Source organism: Aspergillus undulatus, assembly GCF_047715775.1.
Source record: "Aspergillus undulatus strain CBS 261.88 unplaced genomic scaffold BDV17scaffold_35, whole genome shotgun sequence".
Lineage (NCBI taxonomy): Eukaryota > Fungi > Ascomycota > Eurotiomycetes > Eurotiales > Aspergillaceae > Aspergillus > Aspergillus undulatus.
The window spans coordinates 240,731-267,127 of NW_027396639.1; the positions used below are offsets into that span (position 1 = coordinate 240,731).

General features: G+C 52.4%; 12 protein-coding genes across 12 annotated transcripts; 7 read left to right on the forward strand and 5 right to left on the reverse strand.

The window, feature by feature from the left end:
• Nucleotides 1-22: 22 nt before the first annotated feature.
• Nucleotides 23-981, forward strand: BDV17DRAFT_267381 (small nuclear ribonucleoprotein E). Its single transcript, XM_073758357.1, has 3 exons — nt 23-346; nt 398-488; nt 551-981. The coding sequence occupies exons 1-3, from the start codon at nt 206-208 to the stop codon at nt 601-603; spliced, it is 285 nt and encodes a 94-aa protein (XP_073614153.1). The 5' UTR covers nt 23-205; the 3' UTR covers nt 604-981.
• On the reverse strand, nt 23-1,757 carry BDV17DRAFT_267385 (5-formyltetrahydrofolate cyclo-ligase). The gene is made up of 5 exons (XM_073758358.1): nt 1,535-1,757; nt 964-1,482; nt 553-892; nt 399-490; nt 23-347 (listed from the first exon to the last, which is right to left on the reverse strand). Exons 1-3 carry the CDS (start codon nt 1,626-1,628, stop codon nt 771-773), a joined length of 735 nt encoding a protein of 244 aa, XP_073614154.1. The 5' UTR covers nt 1,629-1,757; the 3' UTR covers nt 23-347; nt 399-490; nt 553-770.
• Nucleotides 1,758-1,859: 102 nt separating this feature from the next.
• On the forward strand, nt 1,860-2,931 carry BDV17DRAFT_131067 (protein rot1). The gene is made up of 4 exons (XM_073754143.1): nt 1,860-2,054; nt 2,115-2,229; nt 2,292-2,470; nt 2,521-2,931. Exons 1-4 carry the CDS (start codon nt 1,935-1,937, stop codon nt 2,815-2,817), a joined length of 711 nt encoding a protein of 236 aa, XP_073614155.1. The 5' UTR covers nt 1,860-1,934; the 3' UTR covers nt 2,818-2,931.
• A 3-nt stretch (nt 2,932-2,934) lies between these two features.
• Nucleotides 2,935-3,716, reverse strand: BDV17DRAFT_131073 (uncharacterized protein). Its single transcript, XM_073754144.1, has 2 exons — nt 3,504-3,716; nt 2,935-3,425 (listed from the first exon to the last, which is right to left on the reverse strand). The coding sequence occupies exons 1-2, from the start codon at nt 3,653-3,655 to the stop codon at nt 3,020-3,022; spliced, it is 558 nt and encodes a 185-aa protein (XP_073614156.1). The 5' UTR covers nt 3,656-3,716; the 3' UTR covers nt 2,935-3,019.
• Nucleotides 3,717-3,853: 137 nt separating this feature from the next.
• BDV17DRAFT_267392 (putative non-repetitive nucleoporin) lies at nt 3,854-8,483 on the forward strand. The gene is made up of 5 exons (XM_073758359.1): nt 3,854-4,356; nt 4,410-6,869; nt 6,917-7,005; nt 7,057-7,686; nt 7,758-8,483. The coding sequence occupies exons 1-5, from the start codon at nt 4,068-4,070 to the stop codon at nt 8,364-8,366; spliced, it is 4,077 nt and encodes a 1,358-aa protein (XP_073614157.1). The 5' UTR covers nt 3,854-4,067; the 3' UTR covers nt 8,367-8,483.
• An 835-nt stretch (nt 8,484-9,318) lies between these two features.
• BDV17DRAFT_131091 (TauD/TfdA dioxygenase family protein) lies at nt 9,319-11,071 on the reverse strand. The gene is made up of 3 exons (XM_073754145.1): nt 10,070-11,071; nt 9,650-9,984; nt 9,319-9,546 (listed from the first exon to the last, which is right to left on the reverse strand). Exons 1-3 carry the CDS (start codon nt 10,750-10,752, stop codon nt 9,428-9,430), a joined length of 1,137 nt encoding a protein of 378 aa, XP_073614158.1. The 5' UTR covers nt 10,753-11,071; the 3' UTR covers nt 9,319-9,427.
• A 3,110-nt stretch (nt 11,072-14,181) lies between these two features.
• BDV17DRAFT_131133 (EXPERA domain-containing protein) lies at nt 14,182-15,832 on the forward strand. Its single transcript, XM_073754146.1, has 4 exons — nt 14,182-14,686; nt 14,921-15,115; nt 15,258-15,410; nt 15,488-15,832. The coding sequence occupies exons 1-4, from the start codon at nt 14,455-14,457 to the stop codon at nt 15,556-15,558; spliced, it is 651 nt and encodes a 216-aa protein (XP_073614159.1). The 5' UTR covers nt 14,182-14,454; the 3' UTR covers nt 15,559-15,832.
• A 1,644-nt stretch (nt 15,833-17,476) lies between these two features.
• BDV17DRAFT_267404 (uncharacterized protein) lies at nt 17,477-18,810 on the forward strand. The gene is made up of 2 exons (XM_073758360.1): nt 17,477-18,440; nt 18,492-18,810. Exon 1 carries the CDS (start codon nt 18,006-18,008, stop codon nt 18,159-18,161), a length of 156 nt encoding a protein of 51 aa, XP_073614160.1. The 5' UTR covers nt 17,477-18,005; the 3' UTR covers nt 18,162-18,440; nt 18,492-18,810.
• Nucleotides 18,811-19,921: 1,111 nt separating this feature from the next.
• Nucleotides 19,922-22,221, reverse strand: BDV17DRAFT_282752 (putative salicylate hydroxylase; the record flags this gene model as incomplete). The annotated part of the gene is made up of 5 exons (XM_073760250.1): nt 19,922-20,865; nt 20,919-21,756; nt 21,801-21,875; nt 21,925-22,050; nt 22,108-22,221. 5 exons carry the CDS (start codon nt 22,219-22,221, stop codon nt 19,922-19,924), a joined length of 2,097 nt encoding a protein of 698 aa, XP_073614161.1.
• On the forward strand, nt 21,809-24,503 carry BDV17DRAFT_267406 (CocE/NonD family hydrolase). The gene is made up of 2 exons (XM_073758361.1): nt 21,809-22,482; nt 22,539-24,503. The coding sequence occupies exons 1-2, from the start codon at nt 22,379-22,381 to the stop codon at nt 24,334-24,336; spliced, it is 1,902 nt and encodes a 633-aa protein (XP_073614162.1). The 5' UTR covers nt 21,809-22,378; the 3' UTR covers nt 24,337-24,503.
• A 234-nt stretch (nt 24,504-24,737) lies between these two features.
• On the forward strand, nt 24,738-25,322 carry BDV17DRAFT_292760 (cupin domain-containing protein; the record flags this gene model as incomplete). Its single annotated transcript, XM_073762440.1, has 1 exon — nt 24,738-25,322. One exon carries the CDS (start codon nt 24,738-24,740, stop codon nt 25,320-25,322), a length of 585 nt encoding a protein of 194 aa, XP_073614163.1.
• A 246-nt stretch (nt 25,323-25,568) lies between these two features.
• BDV17DRAFT_292761 (uncharacterized protein) lies at nt 25,569-26,102 on the reverse strand (the record flags this gene model as incomplete). The annotated part of the gene is made up of 2 exons (XM_073762441.1): nt 25,569-25,652; nt 25,773-26,102. 2 exons carry the CDS (start codon nt 26,100-26,102, stop codon nt 25,569-25,571), a joined length of 414 nt encoding a protein of 137 aa, XP_073614164.1.
• Nucleotides 26,103-26,397: the final 295 nt, after the last annotated feature.

Genomic DNA, 26,397 nt, shown 5'->3' on the forward strand with positions numbered 1-26,397 from the left:
CAAGGAAAAGTTGGTGAGCCGCAATAATCGACTGCCGACTTGGAGAAATCCGCGGCCAAAGCAAGCTCCCATCATATCTTTTCCTGCTCTTCACCACCACTTGCGCTTCCAACCACGTTTACAGCTCAATCAATTCCTACGTTCCCAGAGATACTATCTCAGTACTCTATTCTATTTGATATATTTTCGCCAGTCGCTCATCACAATGTCCGGCAGAGGAGGCGGTGCTGCTCGCAAGACACTGCTTGCGCCGATTCACTTCATCTTCAAGCTCCTCCAACAACGTTCAACGGTTTCAATCTGGCTATATGAGCAGCTTGCATTTCGTATAGAGGGCAAGATCAGAGTAAGGAGCTCTGAAATTCCCCGAGTCTATCACCGCTGACTGGAGGGCTAGGGGTTCGACGAGTTCATGAACCTGGTTGTTGACGACGCTGTGGAGGTTAAGCTGGCCACAAAGAGCGAGGAGGAGAAGAGGCGGCCATTAGGTTCGATATTATTTCCATCTATCGTCTGCGACGCGCATTGCTGATAAAACCTTCGAACTCAGGTCAAATACTACTCAAGGGCGACAACGTTTCCCTCATTCAGGCAGTCCAGTGATCGCGAATTGCGCGTCATCTCCTACTTAATACGTCGTTAATACCAAAAAGGTCTTCGCCAATTTCCGTTCTACAAAACAACCTATGGCAGCCGTTTACGCTGGGCGCTGGAGGACATAGTTGCGATAGACAAATCTGCGGACATGTGGAACTGTTTTGGGCTTTAAATCACTGTTGGCGCAGGAGACACCGGTCGTCACCAACTATCACGATATCTACAAGCCAGTCATGATTTGTAACGGGTACTTCTTCGGGTGGGGAAAGCGTTTGCTCCTTGAGAGAGAGGGCGACTGTGATCTAGTCAGGAATTTTATTGCTCTCCTACATTCGAGATAAGGATAAGGTTGTGGTTGCGTCTCACCGAGTAAAGGCATCTTTCGTGTTGCCGCTTCGATTTCAGCTTCCCATCTCAAGTACCTTGTCAGGAAGCTGTCATAGTACCCCTTGCCATGACCGAGTCTTTTAAACGCAGTATCAAAGGCCATCCCGGGCATGACAATCAAGTCCAGCCCAGATGACCTAGCCGTAGCATCCTTAGCTAAGCCCGCAGAATCAGACGGGCCCGTCCCGCCAAAGCAATTCTTCTTGCTCAGCGCCTGGGCCTCTGTAAGCGACGGGATCCCCCACTTGTCGCGCTCCAGGGAGCCAAATTCATCCATGGACTCCAACGCAAGCATGTCCATGACCGATGTCTTTTTCTGCTCGGTAGAGGTCTCACTGCTATGAATGTAAGGCACAAAGACCTCCTTTTGGCTTTTCAAGGCATCCTCCACTATTGCTGTGGTTGAGAGCTCGCCTGTCGGCATGGATAGGTATACGCCTATCCTTTTGGCTTTTTGGTACTCTGGGAGAGCAAGCAGTTTGCTTGCGACAGCCCTGGCTAAATATTATCAGCATTATTGTCCAAATGGAAAGTGAATGTATGGACTAACATTGAGTGACGATAGAATCAGCGGGGATTCTCTGCAGCACCTCGCGCATTCTTTTGCGGAGATCCTTTTTCGCTGCTTGGAATCCCGCCATCATCTACTCTGGAATATATAGGATTTAGAGCCTAGAGTATAGACGTGAAGTAGGAAAGGTTTTCTTCGTGGATCCCACCCGATAACGATTGTTGTGATGTCAATGTCCATCTTCAAGCTGGGAGCTCCAACACAGCGGAGGCTTGGCATTGAGACCATTACATTCACATTGTTTTGGTCGCATGGCTGGATCGACAGGGCAAGGTGAACGCCCTTGAAGGGCAATGGCCTGCGCCCTTGAGTGACGGAGAAATGCCTCTTCAGCTTCAGTTTCTCGTTCTATCTTCAACTCACCTCAGACCTTGCAACAATGCTTGCGGTATACTTCGTTGCTAGCCTTCTGGCGAGCGCAGCCAGTGTTAGCGCCCGCAACGCCGCCGATCTTGTAGGGACGTGGACCACCAAATCTCGCGAAGTCGCGACGGGACCTGTATGTTTGGCCAATTGTTTACCCTCTTTCCACTGATGGATGCTGATGCACTCTTGCTAGGGATTCTACGACCCAGTCGAAGACAAATTGATCGAGCCAAAGCTACCAGGAATCTCATTTTCGTTCACTGAAGATGGCTATTTCGAAGAGGCGTTCTACCGGGCTATCGCTAACCGTTAGTATATCTTTGCTACATGAACCCCGGGCCTGCATCCTAATGATACTGTCAACGTACAGCAAAAAACCCAGAATGTCCCCAGGGTATCATGCAGTGGCAGCATGGCACATACACCGTCGGCGCTGACGGCTCTCTACAATTGACTCCGATTGCTGCGGACGGTCGCCAGCTATTGTCGGACCCTTGTGAGTCTTCGAAGGGGCTGTACACCAGGTACAACCAGACGGAGGAGTACACTGTATGTTCATCCCACCGATGCTGTCTTAGCCTTTGTGCTAACAATGACAGTCTTTCACGGTGGGCGTAGACCCCTACTATGGTAGTGTCCGCCTGGATCTCTACTCATTCGATGGAACGCCTATGATTCCGATGTACCTTGCCTATAAGCCACCTGAGATGCTGCCCACCGGGTCCCTGAACGCCATAACATCCAAGAAAAACAAACGGCAAGTCGACGGTGGTGTGGACACGGCCTTTGTTTTGAGGAGGCTTGTTAGTAAAGATAGTCTTGTGGATCCGGATCGGTGGTTATGGGTGGGCGTTGTCATGAGTGCTATGGGCGGTGTTGCACTGTTTTTCTCTTAGATCGAAGGATTCCTTCCTCCAGATCCCATCCTCGGAGAGGGACTTTGCCATCTTCTTGAAGATGTAACCTAAGCTATCATGAGCCATTCAGAATTGAAAGAAGTTTGCGGCCGGCGCGTGACGAGAGAGTTTCCGTATAGATCGTATAATATAATAGTACAAGGTTAATATACAGATAGGTGGCATCGCCAGAAGACGTCATTCATAGCTTGGAAATAGCTTCCTGAGCGATTTCCTTAACCTTCTTTCCGTCCGCAGGTTGCTGAAAAAGGGGCCCTCCCTGTTTAAAGAGTTCCTTGAAGACTGCGCCGACATGGACTTCCGTGCCAGCATCCTTCATCTCCGTAATCTGACGCAGTACGGCCTCTCGAACCTCGTCGTCGTTCAACGTCTTGACATGGCTGCCATATTCCTTGAGAATGGCCTGCGCCTTGTCCTCTTTCTCCTTGAGGTCTAGGCGGTTGACGAGCTGGCACTGCTGGGCTGCATCTTCGGATGCCCGAATGCGTTTCCGGATGACTGAGAGTAACTGTAGGTCCGAAGTAATGGGATTGGGGCTTTTCTGCGAGTTGTTGTAGTCGCCGATTATAGCTCGGATGATGTTAAGTCTAAGGGAAGAGGTTGGTGAGTATGTGGTTTGATAAATGGAATTGTAAAGCGCTGCTTAGAATCTAACGGGGTCATACCGATCAGTATCTTTTGCTCTCATTGCAGTCTTCAGATCAGTTCTCAATGTTGCCATCAATGGTGGAACAGATGGGCTGGCGGTCGAGTTCCATCGCGCTTGGTAGAGGCCCAGGCGGGTGAGGCGGGTTGATTGTCGCAAAGCCCCAAGCATCTTTGTTCCTTGCGAATTTATAGGCCAGAAAATATACGGCGCAATTGCAACAGAGTTCAGGAATAGTTGAATAATTTTGTAAGACCCGGGGTGGTGTTTAGAGGCAGAATTCGCTCACAGCGGAGGCGGAGAGGAGCTCAGGCGGGCCCGTGCACCAAATTTCCCAGGTTGTTTTTGATGGTCGCTCATCGTTGTCTGGCGGTCTTCGACATCAAAGAGAACACTTGCTAGGGTTCCTCTCGGCTCTCGATTCATGCTCCTTCCCCTCGCAACCCCGAATTCCGCTCCTGTCGCCGATTCCCCCTTTCCCTTCGAAATTGCTTTACTCCCCCGGCCTTCGCGCTGAACGAACCTCTGCCACGCCGGGGAGCGCGATCACCAACAGAGCTCGGACGAGCTTCAAAGCTACGAGATGTCCTACCCTAGTCTTCCGCCGGTGACGCCTCAAAAGCCACTTCCTGGTGCCTTTTTCCAAACTCCCGCGCCCGGCAATGCGCTGAACCCGCCGCAACCTACAGCTCCTCAACCCACCGCACAGCCTTCGAATAATCAGGCCTCACAGCCTGCGCTTCCTCGGTTACCTCCGTCGTTGAAACCCGCGCCAGCCCAGGTTCTGAACACGGAAGAGCGTGCGGCCCGTACGGTCAATGATACTCTCACACAGGAAGCTCGCTATCCCGACCTCGATAGCTACTTGTCTCGTAAGTGTACTCGACGTGCTGTTTCTACTAATCTCGACTGACAACTGAGGTAGAGGGCTTCTCATCCGACTATGACATTCCCGTGTCTTCAACATGGGCTCCTTTCCAGAAAGTCAAGATGTACAACATCCCCGACCAAATATTCGACCAGTACAATCTAGCGCAGGTATCTACCAGCATGGGGCTTTTGGCGGAGCTCAATCACGCCTGGGTGGCTATCGACAACGCACTATATCTATGGGACTACACGCATACCAACCCTCAATTGGTGGGATTTGAAGACCAGCCGAATAGCATCAACGCGGTCAAGCTCGCTAAGCCGCGTCCCGGGGTGTTTCTGCCCAGCATTACCCATTTGCTCGTCATATCAACAACTGCGGAGGTCATCCTACTGGGAATGCAGTGCGAACCAACTCCCAGCGGCAGTCGTCAAATCACATTATATCAGACGGGTATGTCAACCTCGATTCGCGGGTTGGATATTCACGTTATGGCTTCCTCGGACGCGACCGGTCGTATATTCTTCGCCGGCTCCTCCGATAACGACGTTTACGAACTTACATACCAACAAGAGGAGAAATGGTTCCAGGGTCGATGCTCGAAGGTGAACCATACTAGCTCTCGCCTATCGTCACTTGCTCCGTCCTTGAGCTTTACGCAAAGGGCGTCCGAACAGGTTGTGCAAATGGAGATCGACGACTCGAGACGGCTGCTGTATACGCTGTCATCAGCATCCACCATTCGGGTATTCCACTTGAAGGCAGATGGCTCCGTGGCTCTTGCTATCACGAAACCAGCCCTCGATATCTACGCCAACATCGGCCACATCATTGCCTCCAACCAAGCGCTTAACTCGAAGGTGAAGATAGTCTCAATTAGCCCAATTCCCGCGGCCGAGGCTTCAAGGTACCATTTGATGGCTACAACCGCTACGGGGTACCGCATCTACCTGAGTGCCACTGGTTCCTATAGCTGGTCTGGTGCACCAAACGGCGCCAATGCCCCGACAAGTATGCAGGCTCACTATGTCAAAACACCTCCTTTCGACAACCCTCCTCCTGTCTATCAAGGCCAATCGCGCTTCCAACCATCAATGGCGGCGTCAAAAGTCCCGATACACACCCTCGACCCCACTACATTCTCAGCCCGCTTCCCGCCGGGATACTTCTTTTGCTTCACTTGCCAGGACACTACGCAAAAGACAGATACGTTGTTTATCTCTGCCCCTGATTCCGGACGCGTGTCCCGCTCCCAGGAAAGTGTTGTCCCAGGGAAAGCGGCAGAAACCGGCATTTGGCTGTCTTTGGGTAGCAGAGCGGAGGATATCGGACTTAGCTCACCAACTACGCCAGCGTCCATGAACCCGAGCGGTTTTGGTAACGAGCTTGCCGTTCAATTCGAGAACCCGTCCGCAGAGGTCTCTATCTTGACGAATACTGGTATCCATGTTTTCCGTAGGCGGCGACTCGTTGACGTGTTTGCGGCTCTAGTGCGCAACGGGGGTAGCGGTGGTGACGAGGGACTTGAGGGTGAGATCAAAAACTTCATCCGTACCTATGGGCGCAGCGAAACACTGGCCACCGCCCTTGCGGTTGCTTGTGGCCAGGGCGTAGAGGTCTCTACAGACTCCCGGCTTTCCAAAATCAACGATCCGGACGTCCTCGAATTCGCTCGCAAGGTCTTCATTGACTATGGCGGTCGACCCACGCTGAACGAAAATGCTGTCGCTGATAACTCTACTCCCGCTGTTGACACTGTTGTCCCGTCACCTCGACATGCGGGTATTGCCCTGTACATTTCAAGGCTGCTACGGTCGATATGGAAGAAGGAGGTTGCCACCGTTGGCGGCGCGCCCGGTGGAGCTCAATCTATCACCTCTTCATTCCCAGCCGTCAAGTTGCAAAGCATTCAACGGGATCTGGTAGCTTTACAAGATTTCTTCAAGTCGAACAAGAGTTTCATTGAAGGATTAAGCGGACCCGAAGCCCTTGCGCGTGTTTCAACGAAGCAAGAAGAAATCGAGCTGCAGGCAGAGCACCGGGCACTACATTCGCTTGTTCAACTGGTATCTCACACCATTGAGGGTATCTCGTTTGTGTCAGTTCTGTTTGACGAGAAGGTTGAGGAGATCGTTGCGCTATTGCCGGACGAGTCGAAACAGAGGTTCCTGAAACTCACATTTGAGGAGCTCTTCAGCACCACCAAGGGACACGATATCGCCAAGGAACTGGTCAAGGGGATTGTCAACAGAAACATCGCCAAGGGAGCTAATGTCGAGACAGTAGCGGATGCCCTACGACGGCGATGTGGTAGTTTCTGCAGTGCAGAAGATGTTGTTATCTTCAAGGCCCAGGAGCTTCTCAAGCGGGCTACGGAAGCCGGCTTCAACTCAGAACTCGGTCGCAACCTGCTGAACGAGAGTTTGCATCTGTTCCAGCAGGTGTCCGAGAATCTGCCCATGGACTATCTCGTGCCTGCGGTAGAAAGTTACATATCTAACCAATTCTTCGCTGGTACGTTCTCCTTCGTCTCAGTTAACCTTCGTGACTAATTGCCATAGGTGCTATTCAACTTGCTTTGAATGTCGCTGGTCGATCAGACAAGGCTAACATGGCTATGTCGTGGATGATGGAGGGTCAACCATTGCCGGTAAGATGTATTGGCCCAATTTCTTGTCCAGGCGCTAATGGCCCTTCTCAGGATCCTCGGAGAGACTACTACCTTTTCAGGAAGCAATGTTACGATCTGATATTCAAGGTCATCCTGGCGGTTGACAACCTTGCTGCTCAAGATCCTGGCGTGGTTGACGGACAATTAACAACGGTCGCCAAGCGCAAGAATGAGGCCTACGGCATCATTTCAGATTCAGCAGATCAAGTGTTCTTGACAAGCCTATATGACTGGTATCTCGAGCAAGGGTGGAGCGATCGGCTGCTCAGGACAGACTCTGCCTTCGTCGTCGAGTACCTCAAGCGCAAGTCCAACGACGACATTTCGCATGCTGATCTTCTCTGGCGGTTTTACACTCAATCTGAACGCTTTTTCGAGGCCGCTCAGGTTCAATTCGAACTCGCCAATAGCTCTTTCAAGCTCCCGCTCAGCCGAAGAATAGAATATCTCGGTCAAGCACGAGCCAACGCATCAACCTTCACACAGGACGTGAGCCGACAAGCCCGACAACGGTTACTGCAAGAAGTCTCCAATCTCATCGACGTCGCGAACATCCAAGACGACCTCCTTCAACGCCTAAAAGACGATGTGCGCCTCGAGCCAGAAGCAAGAGCCCAGGTCCTCGAGGAAGTGGACGGAGCGATCTTGGAGGTCTCTTATGTACGTTGGCACCATCTACCCCCATCCACCCCCACGCCCTACCTCATCCCACGCCTTACTAACAAGCTCAGATGTTCAACCAATACGCCGACTCGGCAAGCTACTACGATATATGCCTGCAAATCTTCTACATAGCCGATTACCGCAACCCCGCCGACGTCCGCGCCACATGGCAACACCTGCTGCAAGACCTGCACGACGAAACAACCGTGCGGGGCTCACCACAGCCCTACGAGGCCGTCATCGACAAAATCCGCTCCCTCGGCTCCCGCCTCCGCATGTCCGATTCCGTCTTCCCAATCCCCACTCTACTCCCCATGCTCGAGCGCTACGCCCTCGAGCACCAGCGTAACGTTGGACCCCCCACCTGGGTCGTAGATACCTTCTTCGATCTGGGCGTCCCGCACGAAACTATCTACTCCGTCCTCGAGAGTATGTATTATACAGAGGAGGCCCCCTTCCAAGGAAACAACCGCCGCGTCATTGCCCGCGACCTGCTGTATACTATCGAGCATTGGTTTCATGATACTGTGCGCCTGGGCGGTGTCGTCTTTGGGAGCGATGTCATTGCCGAGCGTATTCTGGAGATGCTTACACTCTTGCAGCAGGGCGGGATCAGTAATGAGCAGATGGCTGTTGCGCTTGAGTTGAGGGCGAGGATTCAGGATATTTTGAGCTGAGTTTGTCTAAGGGGTTAGGCTACGTTAGGTTGATTTATAGAACACGAATATCGAATGAGCACGGTTAGGTAGTTAAGGTCTTAAATAAGGTTAATCTAGTTCTGATTTTGTCTTGTCTTCCTTCTCTTGGGTGTGGCGGTGAGCTATCAAGTATCTGTTCCCTCTTCGACTTGGCGATCGTAACTGTTTTCTTCATCCTACAGGCCGTCGCCATACAGCTTCTACTCTCCACGCGAACATTGTCTCCACGAAACAACCAGATTGATCATAAAATCATCTCTATTAGATCATTAGGACCGTTACTACACGACATATAGTAATATAGATAAATAAACCCGAGACAATAAAGTTCAAGCAGAGCCTTGAACGATAGCAAAACGACAAGAGAAAAAGACAAACAAAATGAAGGCAGAGGTCAAATCCGAAAAACAGAACAACAACGGTCTATGGGGATAACGATAACGCTGGCGAAAAATGAATCAAGTTGAGGATCATGGGGGCCAGAGCGGAAGCAAAAAACCCAGGGGAAGGGGAGAAATAGGGCGAGGTGCGAAGTGCCGTGTCTACTAGATCGAAACCGAACCGAGAGAAAATACGAAGATGAGTCCGCCCAAGCAATAGCAAACAAACTGTCGATAGATTAGAGCGAAGGCAGATCAGATCAGGTCAGGTCAGGGAAGTTCGTTAGTCAATCAAAACCGTCTATCAGAAACGAAAACCGGACCGAGATATCAGGAATGGAAACGAAATAAGCAAGCAAAATGCAATCAATCAGGCTGGCGCTGGCGCTGTTGTGGGCAAAATCGAAATGACGAGCAGGCAGTGACACGTGCGGGACCGGCATGCATGCGAGCTAAGCAATTTGACCGAGGGCGCGCGAAGGGACTCCGTGTAGTAGTTAATAACGATAGATAGATGTGTGTGGGTGTGGGTGATGTTGCTTTTTCCCCGCGAGTAAAACGCGGGCGATAAAGAAAATAAACAACAGTGGTGCGGAATTAGGGTATTTTTTCTCGGCAGAAAGTCAAGCAGTGCTATGCTGATTATTGTGCTGGCATCGCTCATTCGAATTGGTCGTGGTCGTGAACGGGGATCGGCTTTTCGCCCAGCGCACACAGGCGGAAGATATGGCGGAGTTTGGCACCGTAATCATCGTCAATATAGTCGACAATCGCCGAATCTAGAGGGGTGAAGGATTTAGTAAACTAGTTCTAGTTCCACCGCGTCTCGCGTCTCGGGCTAATGCACGGAAAATGGCGAATGGAAAATTTAGAATCACTTACGGATGGTGCTTCTGTTGTCGAAAATGACGATGGTCTTGGGCTGCCATCGGACTCTGGCCTGGAAGTCGTGTCCGGAGACGATGTGCTGCATGAGGAAATCGAGCAGCCAGCGCTGTTCTGGCTCTTTGAGGCCTGGGATCTTTGTGATGAATTCGCCGTTGAACCAGAGGCACTTCTGGCCGGTGACGGGGTGAATCCGCACCAACGGGTGCTCGGTGTCGACAGCGTCTTTGCGCACCAGGCCACCAGTAAGACGAGCGTGGTTGATCATCTTTCGAGACGAGTGGACTGCGCTTAATGTGTCAAGCCACGAAGTGAGGGTCGGGGATAGGCGCCTGTTTTCCAGCGTTAGCTCTGCATATATGGTATGTACCTTTTTGCGTTCGGAAGAACAAAAGAACATCCTATATGTGCACTCACTTATAGGCCAAGTCGGTCGCAGCAAAAACGGTATCGCCTCCAACTTCTGGTCCCTCCAGCAGTCCTAGCATGACATATCCGGGCGGCTGAACCTCGTAGCTCACATCCTGATGCCAGAGTGTGGTAGTTGTGCGCTGTTCCAAAAAGCGAGCAATCTCTTCGCGGTTGCCGTCGCGGTGGATGATGTGAAAGCCAGGATAACCACGTACAGTACCGGATACGGGCTGATAGTTGGGTTTGCCAAAGTGGCTCATAAATTCCGCTTGGGCTGCGGGGCCGGCATCAATCAAGTCTTGGTTGGGGAATGCGACAACCCGGCGCTCCGCGACAAGGAGCGCAAGTTCGTCCTTAGCGGTGTCGGAGAGTTGGCTTAGTTGCACGCCTTCGAGAATGCTGCCAATTTGGGGCTGGATCTGGGTGACTTTGACATTGGGTGTCAACAAACTGGGCTTCGATCTGTCCTTGACACGCAGCGCAGGGTCCTCGTAGTCGAAGTTGGGAAGAGGGTCAAACCACAGCTTGTCCCATGTCGGAAGATATTCGGGATACCTTGTCCGCAGATGGTTTTCCTGGTTGACATCCACGTATGGGATGTTGATGTCGTAGCTGATTGGTTCCTGGTCTTTAGGGGCAGCGACTGGCTGCGCCTTCTTGGGCCTGAGAACAGGAGCGGAAGAAGGCATTGCGTTTGAGGAAAGGTGTCAAAGCCGTTGCAGGCGTCGTTGAGAACTTTATACCCTCTTATCAAGAAGAGAGACAGAGGAGGGAAGGGTACAGGGAAGGTGTTACTCCAATAAAGCTTCTTCGGTGATACGGGAAGTATAAAATGATACACAATGAAGTAGAGGAGGGTAAGATAGGTCTTGGTCAATGCTGAAGATTGAGAAAGAGAAAATAGAGATCAAGCAGATGGGCTCCAGATGACGGAGGATGAGGTTCAATAAATATTAATTTTATCGCAACACAACCTCGTCATCGTCATGGCGATAAAGCAGCTCCTTCTCAAGGAGGAAACATGGCTAAGTGGATGATGGTCTGATAATACTCGCAGCGCCATCATTGCATCCACCGGGTAGTTTCGCTTAGACTACTGTCCCTTTCATTTCCGGGCCGGTTAGCTTGCGACGGGGATGTGCAGATGACGGACGAAAGAGCTGTTTTCCGCGATGCCATGGCCAGCAGGGGTGCCATCGGTGGCCGGACGGGGAACATACGAACTCGAACAGAGATCGTGAAGGGGGGCCGGGTGAGGGGCAGCGGCAGGATGATGAGCCACTCAAGTGGAGGGACGAGTCTCAAAAGAAGTCGAATATCTACCAAAAATGAACCAGACGGGGAGGCGAAATGGAGGAAGCTGGATGAAAGGAGCTGGAAACGTCCATACGGAGTTGAGCCCGCGACTGTCACAAGAAGCCAGGAGAGAGGCGGTCAAAGGAAAGCAAGCCCTTGACGGCTCATCATCGGCACATAGCTTCTGCAATCTGCAACGAACAATTGTCCCAAACTACCTCATGGATGCGATCATCGGGTTGATTGGAGCTTGGTTCGACGATGGGACTCGACTAAGCACCTGCGACTCCATGTTCCCGGCCTGTTCCGGCACATTGGCTCTCCAGCGTTCATCGCATCAGCGCCGGTAACAGTTTCACCGCTCAACCCTGGTGCAATTTGAGCGACCGATAAGGAAGCCGAGAAACAGGAGAAGGATGAAGAAGTGGGACCATCGAACTTCCTAGCATGCAAGCTGGCCCAAAACCATCTAGTCTTTGAGCCTGTTTCTTGCACCGACGCGGGCGGATTCTGGATCGCTGAACAAGTCCTTTGCAGTTAGCTAACTGCCCGAGATTTGAGAGAGCAGCTGCAGCTAGTACCGAGTAGCTTGCGGTAGCTTTGCTATCTTGCATTAGTCCTTGCATGGCTTGGGAGAAGGTGGTAAAATCCCGAGTAAGGCCTGCTGTGTGCCACCGAGGCCTCGAAGGGAGGAAATGCATGTTCCACAGTACGTAGCACGATCAGTACATCATTTTTGGTATTACAGGTCTGCTTCGGTGATGCTGCGACGAGTGCATCGAACTGTCCGGTACTCTGGTTGGTGGACTGTTAATGTTCTCTTCTTCCTGATTGATAAGGCGAATGCAGGTGGTCCCCCGGAACTATTCCGTGCCACGTTAGTAGTGGGGATGTAAATCCATTGTATCTAGCCCTGCGATTACTTCATTGATTGGAGTTGGGCGACTTCGAGGGAAGCGGTCGTCGTCGTTTCTGATTCGGATTGTTCTTCGTGGCGAGCAAGGGCTCCCGAAAAATGTACAGTAGCTTCCCTTCAAAGCGGACGTTGACTTGATGAAACAAACAGCCCTCAAACCCTGATAGGTCGGCCTTGCACCAGGACGAGACGAAATCTAGGGTTGCACATGGGTTTGCTTAGCCGGTCACTGCTAGTGGCTAGTGGTCCCTCGGAGAGGTATGCTATCATCGACATCCCTGTCGGCGGTAGGCTTGAGTGTTTGATATCATGCGTTTCTAGTGTGTTCAGCCAGGGTCGAGAAGTTACTGCGCTTGTTTTCAAGCCAAGCGTCCTGCGAGTCTGGCCCTCGTAAACCCCATTTCATTTCGGGAATGCGGTCCAATGCCCGTGGTTTACTGGTTTATCTCGGGGTCCCCACACGGTAGACTATTCTTGGGCTTCAGAGAGTCGAGGAAAGAGTCAGAGAAGTAATGTGTGCATTGAAGTCGGCCCACAAGGGCGGCTAGGAAAAGGATAGCGAGGAGTCTGGAATTTCCTCAGCCCCCTTTCGAAGACCCGTCGAAGCCTGACAGAAGAACGCGACGAAAATTTGTCATGATAAGGCGCAATAATATACCGAAAACAGCCAATATCAACGTGCACACTAACGTGCAGTGTCCGAATCGACTGGGGATATGGTGGTCTCTCTAGTTATCAAGTGGAGATGACATTTCAATTTCGACTGCAGGGTGAAATCAGCCGTGCATTCAGCATATTGCCTAAATCCTCTATCGATTGACGATATCGGTTGGTGCTACGTCGGAGAGTCAAACGCGAGACCCAGCTGGACAGTCGAAGACGATCCCGGATGCTACTCGAACCAAAGATGGGACCCGGTTGATCGAATACCCTTCACTACTTAGCTAAGGGAGCGTCGAAGGATCCGTCATCCTTGACCATGGAATCCTAGATTCACGCCAACTGAGAAGGAGGTGGCAACTCTGGGACACGGTCATTCGTAGACGGCCTCGTAAGTCAACTCCCGTCGGCTCATCATCCACATCAGAGTTCCGGCAAAACGCCATCTAATTTCTAAAGGTACCTTTTGGGTCCTGGAGGCTAGTCCACTTGGATTCGATGCTATGTTCGAGAACAACTGCATCATTGGATGGAATGCTCATAGCTCTGGCACTAAACGTAAAGTTCCCGCGGCCTGCCCCAACGGAATCAAAAGCGGGTCGGGTCCCAATCTCGAGGACAAGTTAGCGCAAACCTCGATGACCGCAAACTTCGAAGAGTCCAACAAGGCTGCTGGATCGGGTAAACTAGCTGCATCCTGCATGCAGCAATCATGCGAAGACTGGTTGATTCGAAGAAGATATTGGAGGGCATCCTTCGCGTTGAAAGCGTACAGGCCACTTATCCCTGCAGTTTCCTGACGGTACTCACTTGAGTCAGGCCGATTGCCGGGGCCGGATGCAAGATCAGCACGTACTTCGAGAACTGTAAGTGAGTTGATGAGTGATTCTGCGTGAGGACCTTCGCCGTCCATCGGCCTCCTCGCCATCTTGTACTCAAACGGGACATTGCACGAGCCGGAATTGATCTGGTCTTCGGCATAAGAGTGGAAAGATCAGACTTGCGGTGAGAAGCCCAAGTCTGCTTTGACGAGTTGATCCCGCCTCTGAAGTAAAGCCATGAACGATAGCCGATCGCGATTTCGAAGCATTTCGCATTAGGTCACAGATTCTGTCTTTTGAGGTCCCGAGGGCAGGTTCGCTCCTATGATAGAGACGCAATGTTAGAATATACTACCAGACCAGCAAGAAGCGAAAAAGCAACGTGAAGCTTCCAGCCTTTAGGCCGCACACTAAACTTTACTTACCGCAGCGAACAGATTGCGTACATTCCGTCATCCGTACGATCCACGCAGCTAAGGATAAGCTATGTTTAGGGACCTTTGACGCGTGCGTGGGAAAAAGCAATTATGGCCCAAGGCGTGCCTTATCTCTGCTCGGTCTCCCACCGGTCTGGATCTGGTGAACTGCGGGCCTTGGGCGGTTCTTGAATCGTTCTGGAGCCTTGAGCTGTCAGTGTCAGTGTCCAAAAATGTCCTGTTGAGTGTTTGCTTTTTCCTGGAGCTCTAACTCTCCGTCACATGACCGCGCGCCTTCCTCCTGAGCGCGTTTCTTTCCAAGCTCCCTCCTGTCTCTCCTCGAGTCTCCCCGCCACCTCGTCACCTCCAAGACTCCAACTTCTTGCATATCGTTCCTTGTTTCGGGTTTCGGGGTTCAGTCCCGCCTGTCAACCAGCCATGTCTTCTCTCTGGAGCCGGAAACGCGACTTAATCTACTTTGGGTTCTTTGCTATCCACATTCCCATCATTTTCTGTGAGTTGTTCTACGGTGACCTGCCCCGTCAGTCCCCGCGGGAATGGCATTCTTCCCAATCTCCAATCTCAACACTGCACAGGCTGGTTTAGCTGCCGAAGACGGCTCAGCATAGCTGAGTGTTCAAGCTTGGGTGGTCATCCTCGATATGCAGCTAGCTGCAGACGTTATCGATGTAACAATCTAGATACATACGGATTGACTGACGCCGAGTGGTATGACGTTCCTCGATAGTGGTTGACGCCGTCCCCGTCCTCCCCGGCCTTCTCGACAACACCCTCTCACGCCAGCTACGTGACTTTTACATCACCAACTACCGGGACAAATTCTTTGAGGGGCCCGTCCCAGCGTGGTTCACCTCCTACACATGGATGGAAATTCTGTACCATACCCCGCTGAGCGTCTGGGCGCTCGGGGCCCTGTTGCGAGGTACGGCCGACCCACTCCAGTTCTCAGGTGGGAACTATGGGAGCGACATGGATTGCAATCCCGCTGTTTTAGCCTCGGGACTGCATGTCTTGGATTAACTTTCTAGGTGGATAACCGCTGACTCGGGATTCACCGTTGACAGATGATCCCCTGGTCCCAGTACACTTGCTAGTTTTCGGTTTCCAATCGTTCATCACCTCCTGGACCTGTCTTTGTGAGATGTGGTGTTGGGAAGATCGCACCGTCACCCAAAAGCAAAACCTCACCATGCTTTACGGTCCATATGTGGCCCTGGGTAAGTTGCTCGCATGGCTCGGCCCCACTGCTTCGGTACTGTGAGCAAAAATGAGCTAATTTTGATTTTTATTCTAGGAGGCTTCATGGCCTTGGATATGTTTTGGCGAATTCAGACCAAGCTCCTGAACAAGTCGAAGCGAGAGTGATAAAACCGCTCCCACCTAGCGTCGTTCAAGATTCAATTTGGAGCTGGCTTCTTGAACGGATATGCCATCTTTATTATCTAGCAATGTGCGACATTGATAGCATATCATCTCCGGAGATCATGCTCTACACCAGCCACCGCTACTAATGGAGACACCAAGAACACATAATAGAAGTTGGGTACTATCGTAAATAATCAACGGCAGCCCTTATCAGATCGGGGAGATAATTACAGGACCCGGTGAACCTATACCGCTTATCTCTTGTCTCACGTAGAGTGCCTCACTATACCGCCACTATGACACCCTACAAGGCCTAGTTGCTCAATTTACTACTCGGTCCAAGGAAACTCAGAGCAGTACACCGTGCGGAGTAGCTAGGTAATCATAGGTCACAGACCACAAGAAGATATGAGGATAAGCACGTCGGAACCGTTGAACGTTATTCTTCTACAGAATAGTACGTAGATAGCTCGGTAACGATTCGGAGCCCTGTCCCAACGGTCCGAATCCAGATTCCAGATTCCAGATTCCAGGTCCAGGACGACGGGTCATATCAAGAATCCAATAGCCCCATCCAGGTCCCCATTCGCAGCCTCCAACGCACGCGTGGCCTCTTCACGAGTGAACCCAAGTTCGGTGATCTTCGCGATGGAGGCCTCGGGCCAGCGCGACGCCTGACTGGACGCGAAGGCAGGGCGGGACGATGAGGATGCCGTCGCGGCTGAGCTGGGTCCGGCTCCACTCCCAACGGTGCCCGTGCTGGGTCCTGAGCCGCCGGCCTGATGGGTCACGGCACCTGTTCGCGCGCCGACCTCGGCGCCGTCGGCGCCCTTGATTGTAGGTTCGTCTTCGAATTCATCTAGGAGGTGCTTGGGGATGTCTGCTTCGCCTAGGAAGGGGACAGCCTGGTCCTGGATTACGAGCGCGCCTTGCCGCAGGTCGATGCAGGCTTGGTGGCGCCTTAGCATGTCGAGGCCTAGAAGGAGATCGATGTGTTTCCCTTCCATGACGGTGAAGGAGCAGGGCAGGAACATGGTGCCGATCTTGATTTGAGCCGAGTGGACGCGGCCCAAGATATTGGCTGTTCCGACACCCTTTGCGATTCCGCCGTACCGCGAGTCGACGAGGCGCATGATGTTGCATGCGGTCGCGCAATCCGGCGACATGATCGTGACCTGGGCGCCTGAGTCGACGAACGCGTTGACTTTATGGCCGTTCACCTCGACGGGGATATACAGCATCGTCACGCGGCCAAATGCTGTGACACAGATTAGCGGTCTGTGCTCAACCTCATGCAGGGCGGGCGGTCACCACCCCTCTACCTACGTACATTCAGGATGATGCTCCATGGCATTATGCAGATTTTCCGTCACCGCATTTTGCCGGATGATTTCCTCGATCTCCTTCTGGTTTTCCATGTTGAACGGATCGGCATTAAGCATCGCGATACGAGCCTCTTTCTCGGCTTCTTTCTGCGATTCTTGCCGCTGCTGGTTGATGAGAACTTCCCGGAACCGTTGCGGATCGTGGGCTACGTCTGCCAACTCGGGATTTCGCTGTCGCACGGCGTCGCGCACACGGGGATCACCTAGGATGTGTAATCGGATCATCTCGGGATCGGGGTTCATTTGCTGTTGTCGACGCTGAAGCTGCTGCGGAGGAGCACTTGGGCCGCCTGTAGGTCGAGCCTGCACCGATGGGCCACGTAGCGTAACGTGAACGCCCAGCATGTCTCCCTCCCCGATCCCGACCTGTTCAAGCGTCTTGGAGTCATCACCGAGTAGCTGGTTGTTATATACAAGTCTTTGCGAGGAGGGCGGGATGGATGTTTCGCTTTCGACGATGCTTTTGAGGAGCTCGATGGTCATGTCGGGGCCCACCACCAAGGGGATGAGATCCAGGTCGGCCTGGTCCGGTCGGATGACGTTCACTGTGATGCGCCTTTGAAAGCTGTGTTAGCGGTAGTCCTTGCTCGTAGTCTGATTTTTCAGTTCGTCGACTCACATGATGGCTAATGTGGTGCGGGGAAGCGGGAAAAGTGGAGGGCGATGATGCAAGACGAAGAGATAAGGAGCAAGACGGTCGCACTCGATCGCAGCGAGATCTATTGTACACAGAGCAGATGAAGCGGCCGGAAAGAAAATCTGGGAAGAAGGAAGGAGGTTGAGCGAGGCTGGATGCAGTCTGATATGGTACAGTGATGCGAGGGAGCTGATCGGTCACAAGCGCGAGGGCGAGGAAGGGAGGAGCGGGGTTCAGGACAAGGGACAGGAGAAGCAGGATAGCGACAGACGATAAGAGCGGAGAGAAGTGAGTTAGTAAGAACAGAGGAGGATAGAAGGAAAAAGAAGCGAGCAGGGTATCTGAAACGCGGCGGTTGAGTAAGAGTGAGAAGTGGGAAGTTGCGGTTTCTCGGAGGAGAGAAAGTCACCGCTCAGGCAGCCATCATGCGTCATCTCAACTATACAAGGCCAACACTCCGGGGCAATTCTCAGTCAAAACAATGGGGTCGCATGCACGCTTTTTTTGTCAATCTATTGCTAATGCCGACTTTGTTGATTGCCGACAAAGCGCCATTGCTCACGTTGCTGAGGGGTAACTGACGGGTATATATATCTCTACACACCCCAGGAAAACAATCGTTCAGCAACAGCTTCAGAGTACTTGACTTGGGGCGAAAGAGCCCAACAGCGGTTTAAAACAAGATCCCAGGACCAACATTTACATTCCAACCAGGTTGGCTCACTTGCATGATCTACTCTTTCTAGACAACACGGAGAAATAAGCCTCCAACCAGAAGCGACAGAAGGAAACCTTCGATGGACGAGACTACGCTAAACAGCCCTGAAGGACAAAGTTATTACCTGTTTAGGTAATATGCAGCAAGTCTAGTGGTCCAGCCGTTAACATGCATATGCTAACTGGATCACCAGTACGCTCGCAGCTACAGAGTACTTCGGCACTTTCCACGGCACATCGAGGATCTTACCGCGAGAACAGAGCGCTCGCCAAACCACACAGTTTCAACGCTAAACGCCATGGTGGCTTGGAAAATCACTGAGACATACCTATCTCCTGCCTTGGATATAATTTCCTGAGACCTAACCCGAGTCGGGGGCTGGTGAGTGCTCAGGCCATGGGCTGTTGGAATCTGGACCACCTTATCAAGTTGATGAGAGCATGGCTAGCCTGGCAGGGTGATCTCAAAACGTTGACTTGCTTCACACTAGTGATACACGTGGGCCGACTTGGCCAGCATTCCAATACACCTATACGCCTATACCATTTGTATGACCAGACCCTGCTTGATGAAATCGATTTCCTTCTTGCCTAACGGGTCTTTGTTGTTGAAGGCGTACTTTTTGCGCCGAGCACTGATCCATGAGGTGATGTCGAAAGCATCGCCTCCCATTCCATCCTTACCCTGGACCATGGGATTCGGACCATACTCTTCATTATAGTCATTATAAGTCGGCGTGAATCTATATGGGTTGGCACCGCGGTCCGGAAGCTTGAGTTTATCGAAATCGCCTGCGTTCTCGATATTTTGCACGAGCTTGTCCGTCTTCGAAGGACCTTGCAGCTTGATATCGTAGTCGCGTGTCTCAACATACGATACTTGGAGACTGCCAGAAACCGAGACAGCCGAACACCGCAAGCTTCGAAATAACTTTTTGAAAGCCTCACTGTCAATGGCGAGCTCGTTCAATGAAGCAGCAGTCTTGGGCCGCTTGGAGCTGGCGGCAGGGGCGTTATCGGCGGTACGTCTGCGAGGCATAGCGGGACTTTGAAACTCGAGATGTGGAGAGATCTAGGTGTTGATAGAGAGCAAAGCGACGATGACTGTATTTATTTCAAGAAAGTGTGGAGGTCAGGGGCATCGGGAGGGATCAGATTCAAGGGCTACAGCCGCGACTCGTCAAGGCGTGATCCATAATCAGCGTTGACAGGTGTCGATCCGGAGAAGCAAAGTAGCAAACACGAGACTCTCATTTGCTCAAAGGCCCCCTTTAATTGAGATGATGTCAGGCTGTTGATCAAACTTCTTGTCGTTGTTTCAATTGCAGTGACGTCGAAGATGTTGTGAGACGCGAACCGGATTACCGTTTTGGGTTCGGCCGAGGCTTGCTTCTTATTGACAACCACTTCTTTCTTCTCCTCTTTCTCTATGGCACCGTGGATAGCTAACTATCTTTGAGATTCGTCAAAGAGTCATTCATTGCGCATCCAATTGGGTCCATGCACGACCAGATGCAAATCCTACACCGAAATAGCGAACAAGGCTACGGAATACATTCATGATGCAAACTAGGTAGATATCAAGGGCTTAAAGAGCTATTAGGACTCTCTCATACGCATTACTTCATTCCAAGCGTCTCGCCTCCGACACATCGGGCACCCCCTCGCCTTCAACAATCTTCGCAGACAGAATCTCATCAACAGGAATCTCCGCCAACCGCACAATGATGTGGTGCAACGTCGGCAAAGCTTCCCAGCTCAACCCGTCAATCTCTAAACTAGCCTTCCTGGCCTTGCGGACGCGAGTAACCCTGGACACAAGTACCTTTGATTCATCTGCATTCGGCACAACCACCGGATATTCCACCTCCGCTTGACCCTTGCGGTCTGCCCCAACCTGAGGAATGTAGCGGTGAAGCAACAAACCACCATTGACACCACTATCTCCTGGTCCGGCGTTCGCGTTGGGATCTTCGTCTTCCAGACCTTCCCACCGGAACCGACCCCAAACGGCACCCTGCCAACTTGCCTGTAGGTAATATGATCCCTTGCGCTCGTTGCCGTCTAGGGTGGAGTACAGCTTGGGCATCCCGAGCTCTTCGCGGCCGCTTACAATGGGGTCTGTGAGGCTTTCGAAAAGAATGGGCAGGTATGTTCCCTTTACAATTTCGCCATTGGCCTTCTTGTACTGGACGCCGTCGATGTATAGACCGAGATGGCGGTATCCGCCGCCACCAAGCCAGTCCATGCCGTTGAGGAGGGTCTGCGAGAAAGTCGCAGTGGCAACTGTGCTTGGTGTACCGAAGGAGTACGAGTCGTTGGGGAGCAGGTTCTGGAGGAGTGTCCGGCTGGTCTTGAACTTGATCGAGGTCGTCTGGAAAGTGGATTTGTGGGAGCGGTCGAGACGGCTTCGACCTTCAAAGTCCTGCCTTGGGCCGGGCATGGGCCCGAATACAATCGGCTGACGCCAGTACTTCTGCGGACTTTTGGCCCAGAGGTTTTTGCGGAGGATCTGCGTCGAGTGGTCGAATTCATCGTGGCCGTAGATGTATTCGGTGATTGATTTCTCTGGGACAAAGTTAGCGGACCGATACATGGGACCGACAGAGGAATCGGTGTACCTTCGGATGGTGGAAGAGGACCGTGGGAACTCTTTCTAGTCAAGCTCTGGATGGTCGTTGCTCGGGTGCGTCGAGCAGTCTCGTACAACTTCAACCGCTCGGGGATATCTTCTCTCGGAACACCCCTTGAAAGCATGACACCCAGTGAGACTGCGTCCTCGATGGCCATAGCACCACCAGAAGCACGGTACGGTAGGAAAGGATGAGCAGCATCACCAAGGACAGCAAGTCGGTCTTCAGCCCAGGTCGGAAGATCATCGGCGTCAAGCAACGGCCATACTCTCAGAGTGGCGGGGTCAGCTTTGGACAGAAGCTTTAGCACCTGCGGACTGAAGTCCTTGTATACTTCTAGCAAAGCCTCCTTGCTCGCAGCTTGGTTCCATTCCGAACCGTCGTGGATTTTGGACATGCTGTCAGGATGGATGCATACAAAGTTGAGCAACTCATTGCTGGCACAGGGGTAGATGACGACGCGGAGCTCAGGGCTATCAAACATGTACCATGTCCCGAGTTCCTCTGCCAAATCTTTTGTTTCAGGATCCTCTAGTGCATCCTTCCGCTCAATCAGAAAGCGGAATGCATTCTTCCCGGACTTGAACGTCTTGACGTTCTCACCACCCGGCAGTTTTGCCTTTGCGACAGAGTGCACACCGTCTGCCCCGAGGATGACGTCGCCGGAGACTACTTCACCATTCTCGAGAGCTATGGTGGCCTTGTGAGGGTCGATGTCTACTACTTTGTTCGAGGTGTGTAATCGAGCAGGGGTACCAGGTCCTGGAGCCTGCGCAGCGGCCTTCAGACCGTCGTGGAGGTGGGCTCGGTGTACAAGCAGCCAGCGCTGGACGATTAGTACGCGTCTCTAACCTCGTGGACAAAACTAACATGTCGCCAGAACCCTGCCGTCTTCTTGATGTCTAATGAGAATATCTCCGGCCCGTTAGGGGGGAACACTCGCAACTGTTGGCGTTAGTACGCCGCGTACACTGTGGACGAAGGCAATCCTAACCTTCTCACTCTCCACGGCACCGAGCGTGGTCGCATCGATGCCGAGTTTCAGTAACGCAGAGTTCGCATTGGGCGTGATGTGAATGGCGGCGCCTATCTCGTTGGCGAAGCGTGAGCGCTCGAAGAGCTGTTGACAGTTAGGCAAGTACTAGCTGCAAGCCCGCCGAAGCGAAAGAAAACGTACCTCGACCTGATGCCCCTGCTGTCGCAAAGCAATCGCGGCTGACAGACCGCCGATACCGGCTCCAGCGATGAGGACTCGAAGGCCCTGGCCCTCAATATCTTGAGTGTCGCCCATTGTCGCTACGCGGGTTGGTGTTTAATGCGCAGGCAGAGATAAACGACCACGAGAGTCAAGCTTTCTATCTCACCCGTCATCACTACGGAGTTAAGCATTTAAGAGTCTCCTTATGAAAAACTGCCCATGCTGGTGCCGCGCTTCCGGATGAGCCGTAATGCCTCGGAAAGGACCTCAGTTGTTCGGGTCGCCCATTTCGGCTCCACGTCGGGGAGAGCTCGAGATGGCGCAACGGCAACGCGCAATGAGGGGGCATTCCAGGTATTTATCCCACATTCCGTAGACTGACCATACAACAGTCTAATTACTCATTATAGAATCAATTTTTGCTTGTTCGCGATGCCTAACCCAGTGCGCGAAGACATCACCACTCGCGACGAAACGTCCTTTCCCTACATCTTCGAGCAGAATGTAACCATCGCACTGAAGGATAAGTCCGGCCTTGTCCGATGCAACGTCTACCGACAAAAGACAACTGAGAAAGTTCCCGTTCTGGTTACGTATGGCCCCTACGGCAAGGATATCCCCTACGCAGACTTCCACCCGAAATCCTTCAGCGAAGTCAACCCCGAACACCGCTCACAACACTCCGCATGGGAAACGCCTGATCCTGCATTCTGGACTCAGCATGGCTACGCTGTTGTCCGTGCTGACGAGCGCGGCACCGGCCAGTCGCGCGGGAAGCTCGACACCATGTCTCGTGAAACCAGCGAGGCGTTCTTCGACGTTGTCGAATGGGCCGCAGAGCAGAGCTGGTCATCTGGGAAAGTTGGCCTGCTAGGAATTAGTTACTACGCTGGTAGTCAGTGGCGGGTTGGCGCGAGACAGCCAAAGGGTCTGGCTTGTATGATTCCCTGGGAGGGAATGTCGGATTACTATCGCGATCGCTGTCGACATGGAGGGATCCTGTCCAATGCGTTTATCAAGTTCTGGTGGGATCGCCAGGTTGTGAGTAACCAGTATGGCCGGCCCGGAAGGTCAGCGCGCAACTGGGGCGTCGATACCATTGAGGGCGATCTACCTGAGGAAGAGCTCGTTGCGAACCGGCAAGATCAGACAATTGACAACGCGGAGAACAAGTTCCGAGATGATCTCTACTACGCGAGCAAGGAGTATACCATGTCCGATATCCAGGTCCCTCTCCTCTCTGTCGCGAACTGGGGCGGTATCCTTCTGCACCTGCGCGGCAATGTCGAAGGCTACACGCAGGCAGGCAGCGAGCTGAAATACCTCCGCTTCATCACAGGCCGCCACGACCTCCCTTTCTACTACAAAGAGGAGGTCGAAATCCAACGCAGCTTCCTCGACGCCTTCCTCAAGGGCGACGATCGCGCGGGCTGGGCTTCAGGAACCGCACCGAAAGTCGACCTTGTCCTCCGCAAGGGCGACGTGGGCTTCAACAATGCCGAAGCCGAGAAGGCTTACCCTCGTCGCCAAGAGACCGAGTGGCCAATCGCTCGCACGCAGTATACGCGGTACTACCTCACCTCGCAAAAGGAACTAGTCACGACCCCGCCGAACGAGCGATTCAGCAAACTTACCTATTCCGCCTTGGGGACGTTGGAGAACCCATCCGCCATCCAATTCACCACTGCGCCGTTCGAGTCCGAGACGGAAATCACGGGCCACATCGTCGCCCATCTCAACGTCTCCATGAGCCCCAACCCCGGCGCCCCAACACCACAAGATATCGACCTCTTCGTTACACTGCGCTACATCTCACCCGAAGGCAAGGAAGTCTTCTACACCGGCACAGCAGGTGACCCCGTCCCGCTCTGCAAGGGCTGGCTGCGTGTCAGTCTCCGCAAGGTAAACGAGCAGCACGTCCGGCACAGGCCTTACCTCCCGCACCGCGACTACTACTCTACAGACAAGCTCCCTGTTATTCCCGGCGAGATATACCCCGTTGATGTGGAGGTTTGGCCTACGAATGTCGTTGCTGAGAAGGGGGGCAAGATTGTCTTTGAGGTTGCGTCGGGGGATACGCAAGGCAGTGGGATTTTCTTGCATAATGAGCCGAGTGATCGGTCTGTGGAGAAGTTCCAGGGCCAGAATCATATTAACTTTGGGAACGGGGAGAATTATGTTACGTTGCCGATTATTCCGCCAAAGTGAGCACGGCAAGATTAGGGTATCGGAGGGGACGGGAGGTGTGGTGTTTTCGAAGATCAACTTCCATAGAGATTTGCAATGGATACAGAATAGACGCCTTCAAATTGTCCACATCGGTATCTGGATCACTCACCCCGCTCTAGCTTAGTCCATTCTCCACCTGCTCCATCTGCTCATGTTTCGTAAGGCAGATCGTCTCCGCACCCGATGTGGTCCCGAGCTGTATACTCTCTTCATTACTCATAGGTAACCTAAGTCACGATAGATATAACCTGATCATATCATACCATCTTAACCTCGTAAACACTCAATTGCCTTGCAACAGAGCACCAAATCAACCTTCCTCAGTCCCATCCATTATCTCCTCAAATAAAACACCCAAACTACTGTTTCCAACCGCCAAAATGTCCACCTCCAACAACACCACCGAACCCCCCAAGAACCTCCGCCCCCTCTCCCGCTACATAACAACCCACAACCCCTCTGGCCTCGCAACATTCTCAACAACCCTCCCCGAAACTCTCCCCGTGCAACCAATCCCCGACGGCGCGCACTTCTCGCTCGCATACACAACCTCCTCAACGCCCGCAAACATCTCTCCCTCCCCGCACGACACCGACATATCTCAGTACTCCACTTACCTAAAACCAGGCAACTCGCCCGGCCTGGTGATAAATTCCGGCTCCGTCTGCCGCATCGTCGATATGCAGCCCAATGCAACGAGCCCCATGCATCGCACCGTGAGTCTGGATTATGGGGTTGTGCTTGAGGGAGAGGTTGAACTTATCTTGGATTCTGGGGAGAGTAGGTTGTTGAAACGTGGGGATGTTGCGGTGCAACGGGGGACGAATCATGCGTGGCGGAATGTTAGCCCTGATGGGGGGTGGGCGAGGATGTTGTATGTTCTTTTGCCGGCTGAGGGGATAAATGTTGGGGGGAGGGTGCTGGGGGAGGAGCTTGGGGATATGGGGGTTAGGGGGAGTACTTAGGTTCTGTGTTTTTTTCTTAGGGTTGCTGGGTAGGTAATTACTAGGGGTAGCTGTTTCTATATCAGAGTTCTGCATAGACAATGAGCTGAGGTGTGTTTATATTACGGTAGTATTTAAGGAATAAACATGATTGCGTATTTCCTTGGGCATTCAACACTATACCATTGGACCTTGAACTAAAATACAGAATTGCGCAAGACTGACTACCCATCCATCAGCATTGAGACTGTAAACTATACCTAGTATTCAGTATTCCCCCCCAACATCAAACCGAAACCACCTCTCATTAATATACCGCCCCCCCGTAAACCGCCAGAGGCGCGAAATGGACTATGTACACAGCCAATCAGCCAACTTCATTAGTATTAACACCGTCTCAAGTTCTTCCCTCCCGCTCCCCTCCCTCACACCCCCCCTTGAAACCCAAGATTGAAGAGTGGGCTAACATACCGCATTAATCCAAACCCCATGCAACATACTCTGAATGAAGATATATTCCGGCACGCTGGCGCCCGCCGCGCGCTCCGCGAAGTCCAGGGTGCGGTTTATGGGTCTATAGGGGGGGATGCGGCGGTGGCTTGTTGGCCAGTCGTTTGGTTGTTGGTGTTGTTGCTGATTTTGTTGGGTCTGAGAGGGCGATGTATATGAGGTGGTGGATTGGTCCGGACTTATAGAGTGACCGTGGCCGCTGTGGTGGAGTTCGTAGTCGGAGAGGAGGGAGAGGGGGTTTGGTGCTGTTGCTGTTGCTGTTGAGGTGGTTGTGGTGGTTGTCGTTGACATTTTGGGTGGAGTTGTTGATAGAGACGGATAGATAGTGAAGACAAGCTGGGTTGGGCCTGAGAGAGGAAGCTGAAGCAAGTAGGTAATAGAGCAAGGTAGGACTCTGGCAGTCACAAGGTTCCTTGGAAAGTCCATCATCTCCTTACGGCAGTGGGCAGGGTACGCTCAAGTTCCCCCACATCCCGAGCTGGCCACGCCCACATCGACTTGGACTCGGTGCAGCGGAGCAGGTGGCACGACCTCTCAATAATCCCTTGCAAGATCGGAAGATCCGATGGGTGTAGCTCCCTACTAA

What these genes read in the sequence shown, in the direction of transcription:
- BDV17DRAFT_267381 (XM_073758357.1), top strand. Translation starts at nt 206, where the DNA reads ATGTCCGGCAGAGGAGGCGGTGCTGCTCGCAAGACACTGCTTGCGCCG. An exon ending in GTATAGAGGGCAAGATCAGA is followed by an intron (nt 347 to 397) that starts GTAAGGAGCTCT and finishes CTGGAGGGCTAG; the next exon opens with GGGTTCGACGAGTTCATGAA. An exon ending in GGAGAAGAGGCGGCCATTAG is followed by an intron (nt 489 to 550) that starts GTTCGATATTAT and finishes CTTCGAACTCAG; the next exon opens with GTCAAATACTACTCAAGGGC.
- BDV17DRAFT_267385 (XM_073758358.1), bottom strand. Translation starts at nt 1,628, where the DNA reads ATGATGGCGGGATTCCAAGCAGCGAAAAAGGATCTCCGCAAAAGAATG. An exon ending in TGATTCTATCGTCACTCAAT is followed by an intron (nt 1,483 to 1,534) that starts GTTAGTCCATAC and finishes GATAATATTTAG; the next exon opens with CCAGGGCTGTCGCAAGCAAA. An exon ending in ACGAAAGATGCCTTTACTCG is followed by an intron (nt 893 to 963) that starts GTGAGACGCAAC and finishes ACTAGATCACAG; the next exon opens with TCGCCCTCTCTCTCAAGGAG.
- BDV17DRAFT_131067 (XM_073754143.1), top strand. Translation starts at nt 1,935, where the DNA reads ATGCTTGCGGTATACTTCGTTGCTAGCCTTCTGGCGAGCGCAGCCAGT. An exon ending in GCGAAGTCGCGACGGGACCT is followed by an intron (nt 2,055 to 2,114) that starts GTATGTTTGGCC and finishes CACTCTTGCTAG; the next exon opens with GGATTCTACGACCCAGTCGA. An exon ending in ACCAGACGGAGGAGTACACT is followed by an intron (nt 2,471 to 2,520) that starts GTATGTTCATCC and finishes TAACAATGACAG; the next exon opens with TCTTTCACGGTGGGCGTAGA.
- BDV17DRAFT_131073 (XM_073754144.1), bottom strand. Translation starts at nt 3,655, where the DNA reads ATGCTTGGGGCTTTGCGACAATCAACCCGCCTCACCCGCCTGGGCCTC. An exon ending in AGAGCAAAAGATACTGATCG is followed by an intron (nt 3,426 to 3,503) that starts GTATGACCCCGT and finishes CTCTTCCCTTAG; the next exon opens with ACTTAACATCATCCGAGCTA.
- BDV17DRAFT_267392 (XM_073758359.1), top strand. Translation starts at nt 4,068, where the DNA reads ATGTCCTACCCTAGTCTTCCGCCGGTGACGCCTCAAAAGCCACTTCCT. An exon ending in CCTCGATAGCTACTTGTCTC is followed by an intron (nt 4,357 to 4,409) that starts GTAAGTGTACTC and finishes CAACTGAGGTAG; the next exon opens with AGGGCTTCTCATCCGACTAT. An exon ending in CGATCTTGGAGGTCTCTTAT is followed by an intron (nt 7,687 to 7,757) that starts GTACGTTGGCAC and finishes TAACAAGCTCAG; the next exon opens with ATGTTCAACCAATACGCCGA.
- BDV17DRAFT_131091 (XM_073754145.1), bottom strand. Translation starts at nt 10,752, where the DNA reads ATGCCTTCTTCCGCTCCTGTTCTCAGGCCCAAGAAGGCGCAGCCAGTC. An exon ending in GCGACCGACTTGGCCTATAA is followed by an intron (nt 9,985 to 10,069) that starts GTGAGTGCACAT and finishes GCTGGAAAACAG; the next exon opens with GCGCCTATCCCCGACCCTCA. An exon ending in CGACAACAGAAGCACCATCC is followed by an intron (nt 9,547 to 9,649) that starts GTAAGTGATTCT and finishes TCACCCCTCTAG; the next exon opens with ATTCGGCGATTGTCGACTAT.
- BDV17DRAFT_131133 (XM_073754146.1), top strand. Translation starts at nt 14,455, where the DNA reads ATGACCGCGCGCCTTCCTCCTGAGCGCGTTTCTTTCCAAGCTCCCTCC. An exon ending in CCACATTCCCATCATTTTCT is followed by an intron (nt 14,687 to 14,920) that starts GTGAGTTGTTCT and finishes GTTCCTCGATAG; the next exon opens with TGGTTGACGCCGTCCCCGTC. An exon ending in CGGTCCATATGTGGCCCTGG is followed by an intron (nt 15,411 to 15,487) that starts GTAAGTTGCTCG and finishes TTTTTATTCTAG; the next exon opens with GAGGCTTCATGGCCTTGGAT.
- BDV17DRAFT_267404 (XM_073758360.1), top strand. Translation starts at nt 18,006, where the DNA reads ATGCGTCATCTCAACTATACAAGGCCAACACTCCGGGGCAATTCTCAG.
- BDV17DRAFT_267406 (XM_073758361.1), top strand. Translation starts at nt 22,379, where the DNA reads ATGCCTCGGAAAGGACCTCAGTTGTTCGGGTCGCCCATTTCGGCTCCA. An exon ending in GCAATGAGGGGGCATTCCAG is followed by an intron (nt 22,483 to 22,538) that starts GTATTTATCCCA and finishes TACTCATTATAG; the next exon opens with AATCAATTTTTGCTTGTTCG.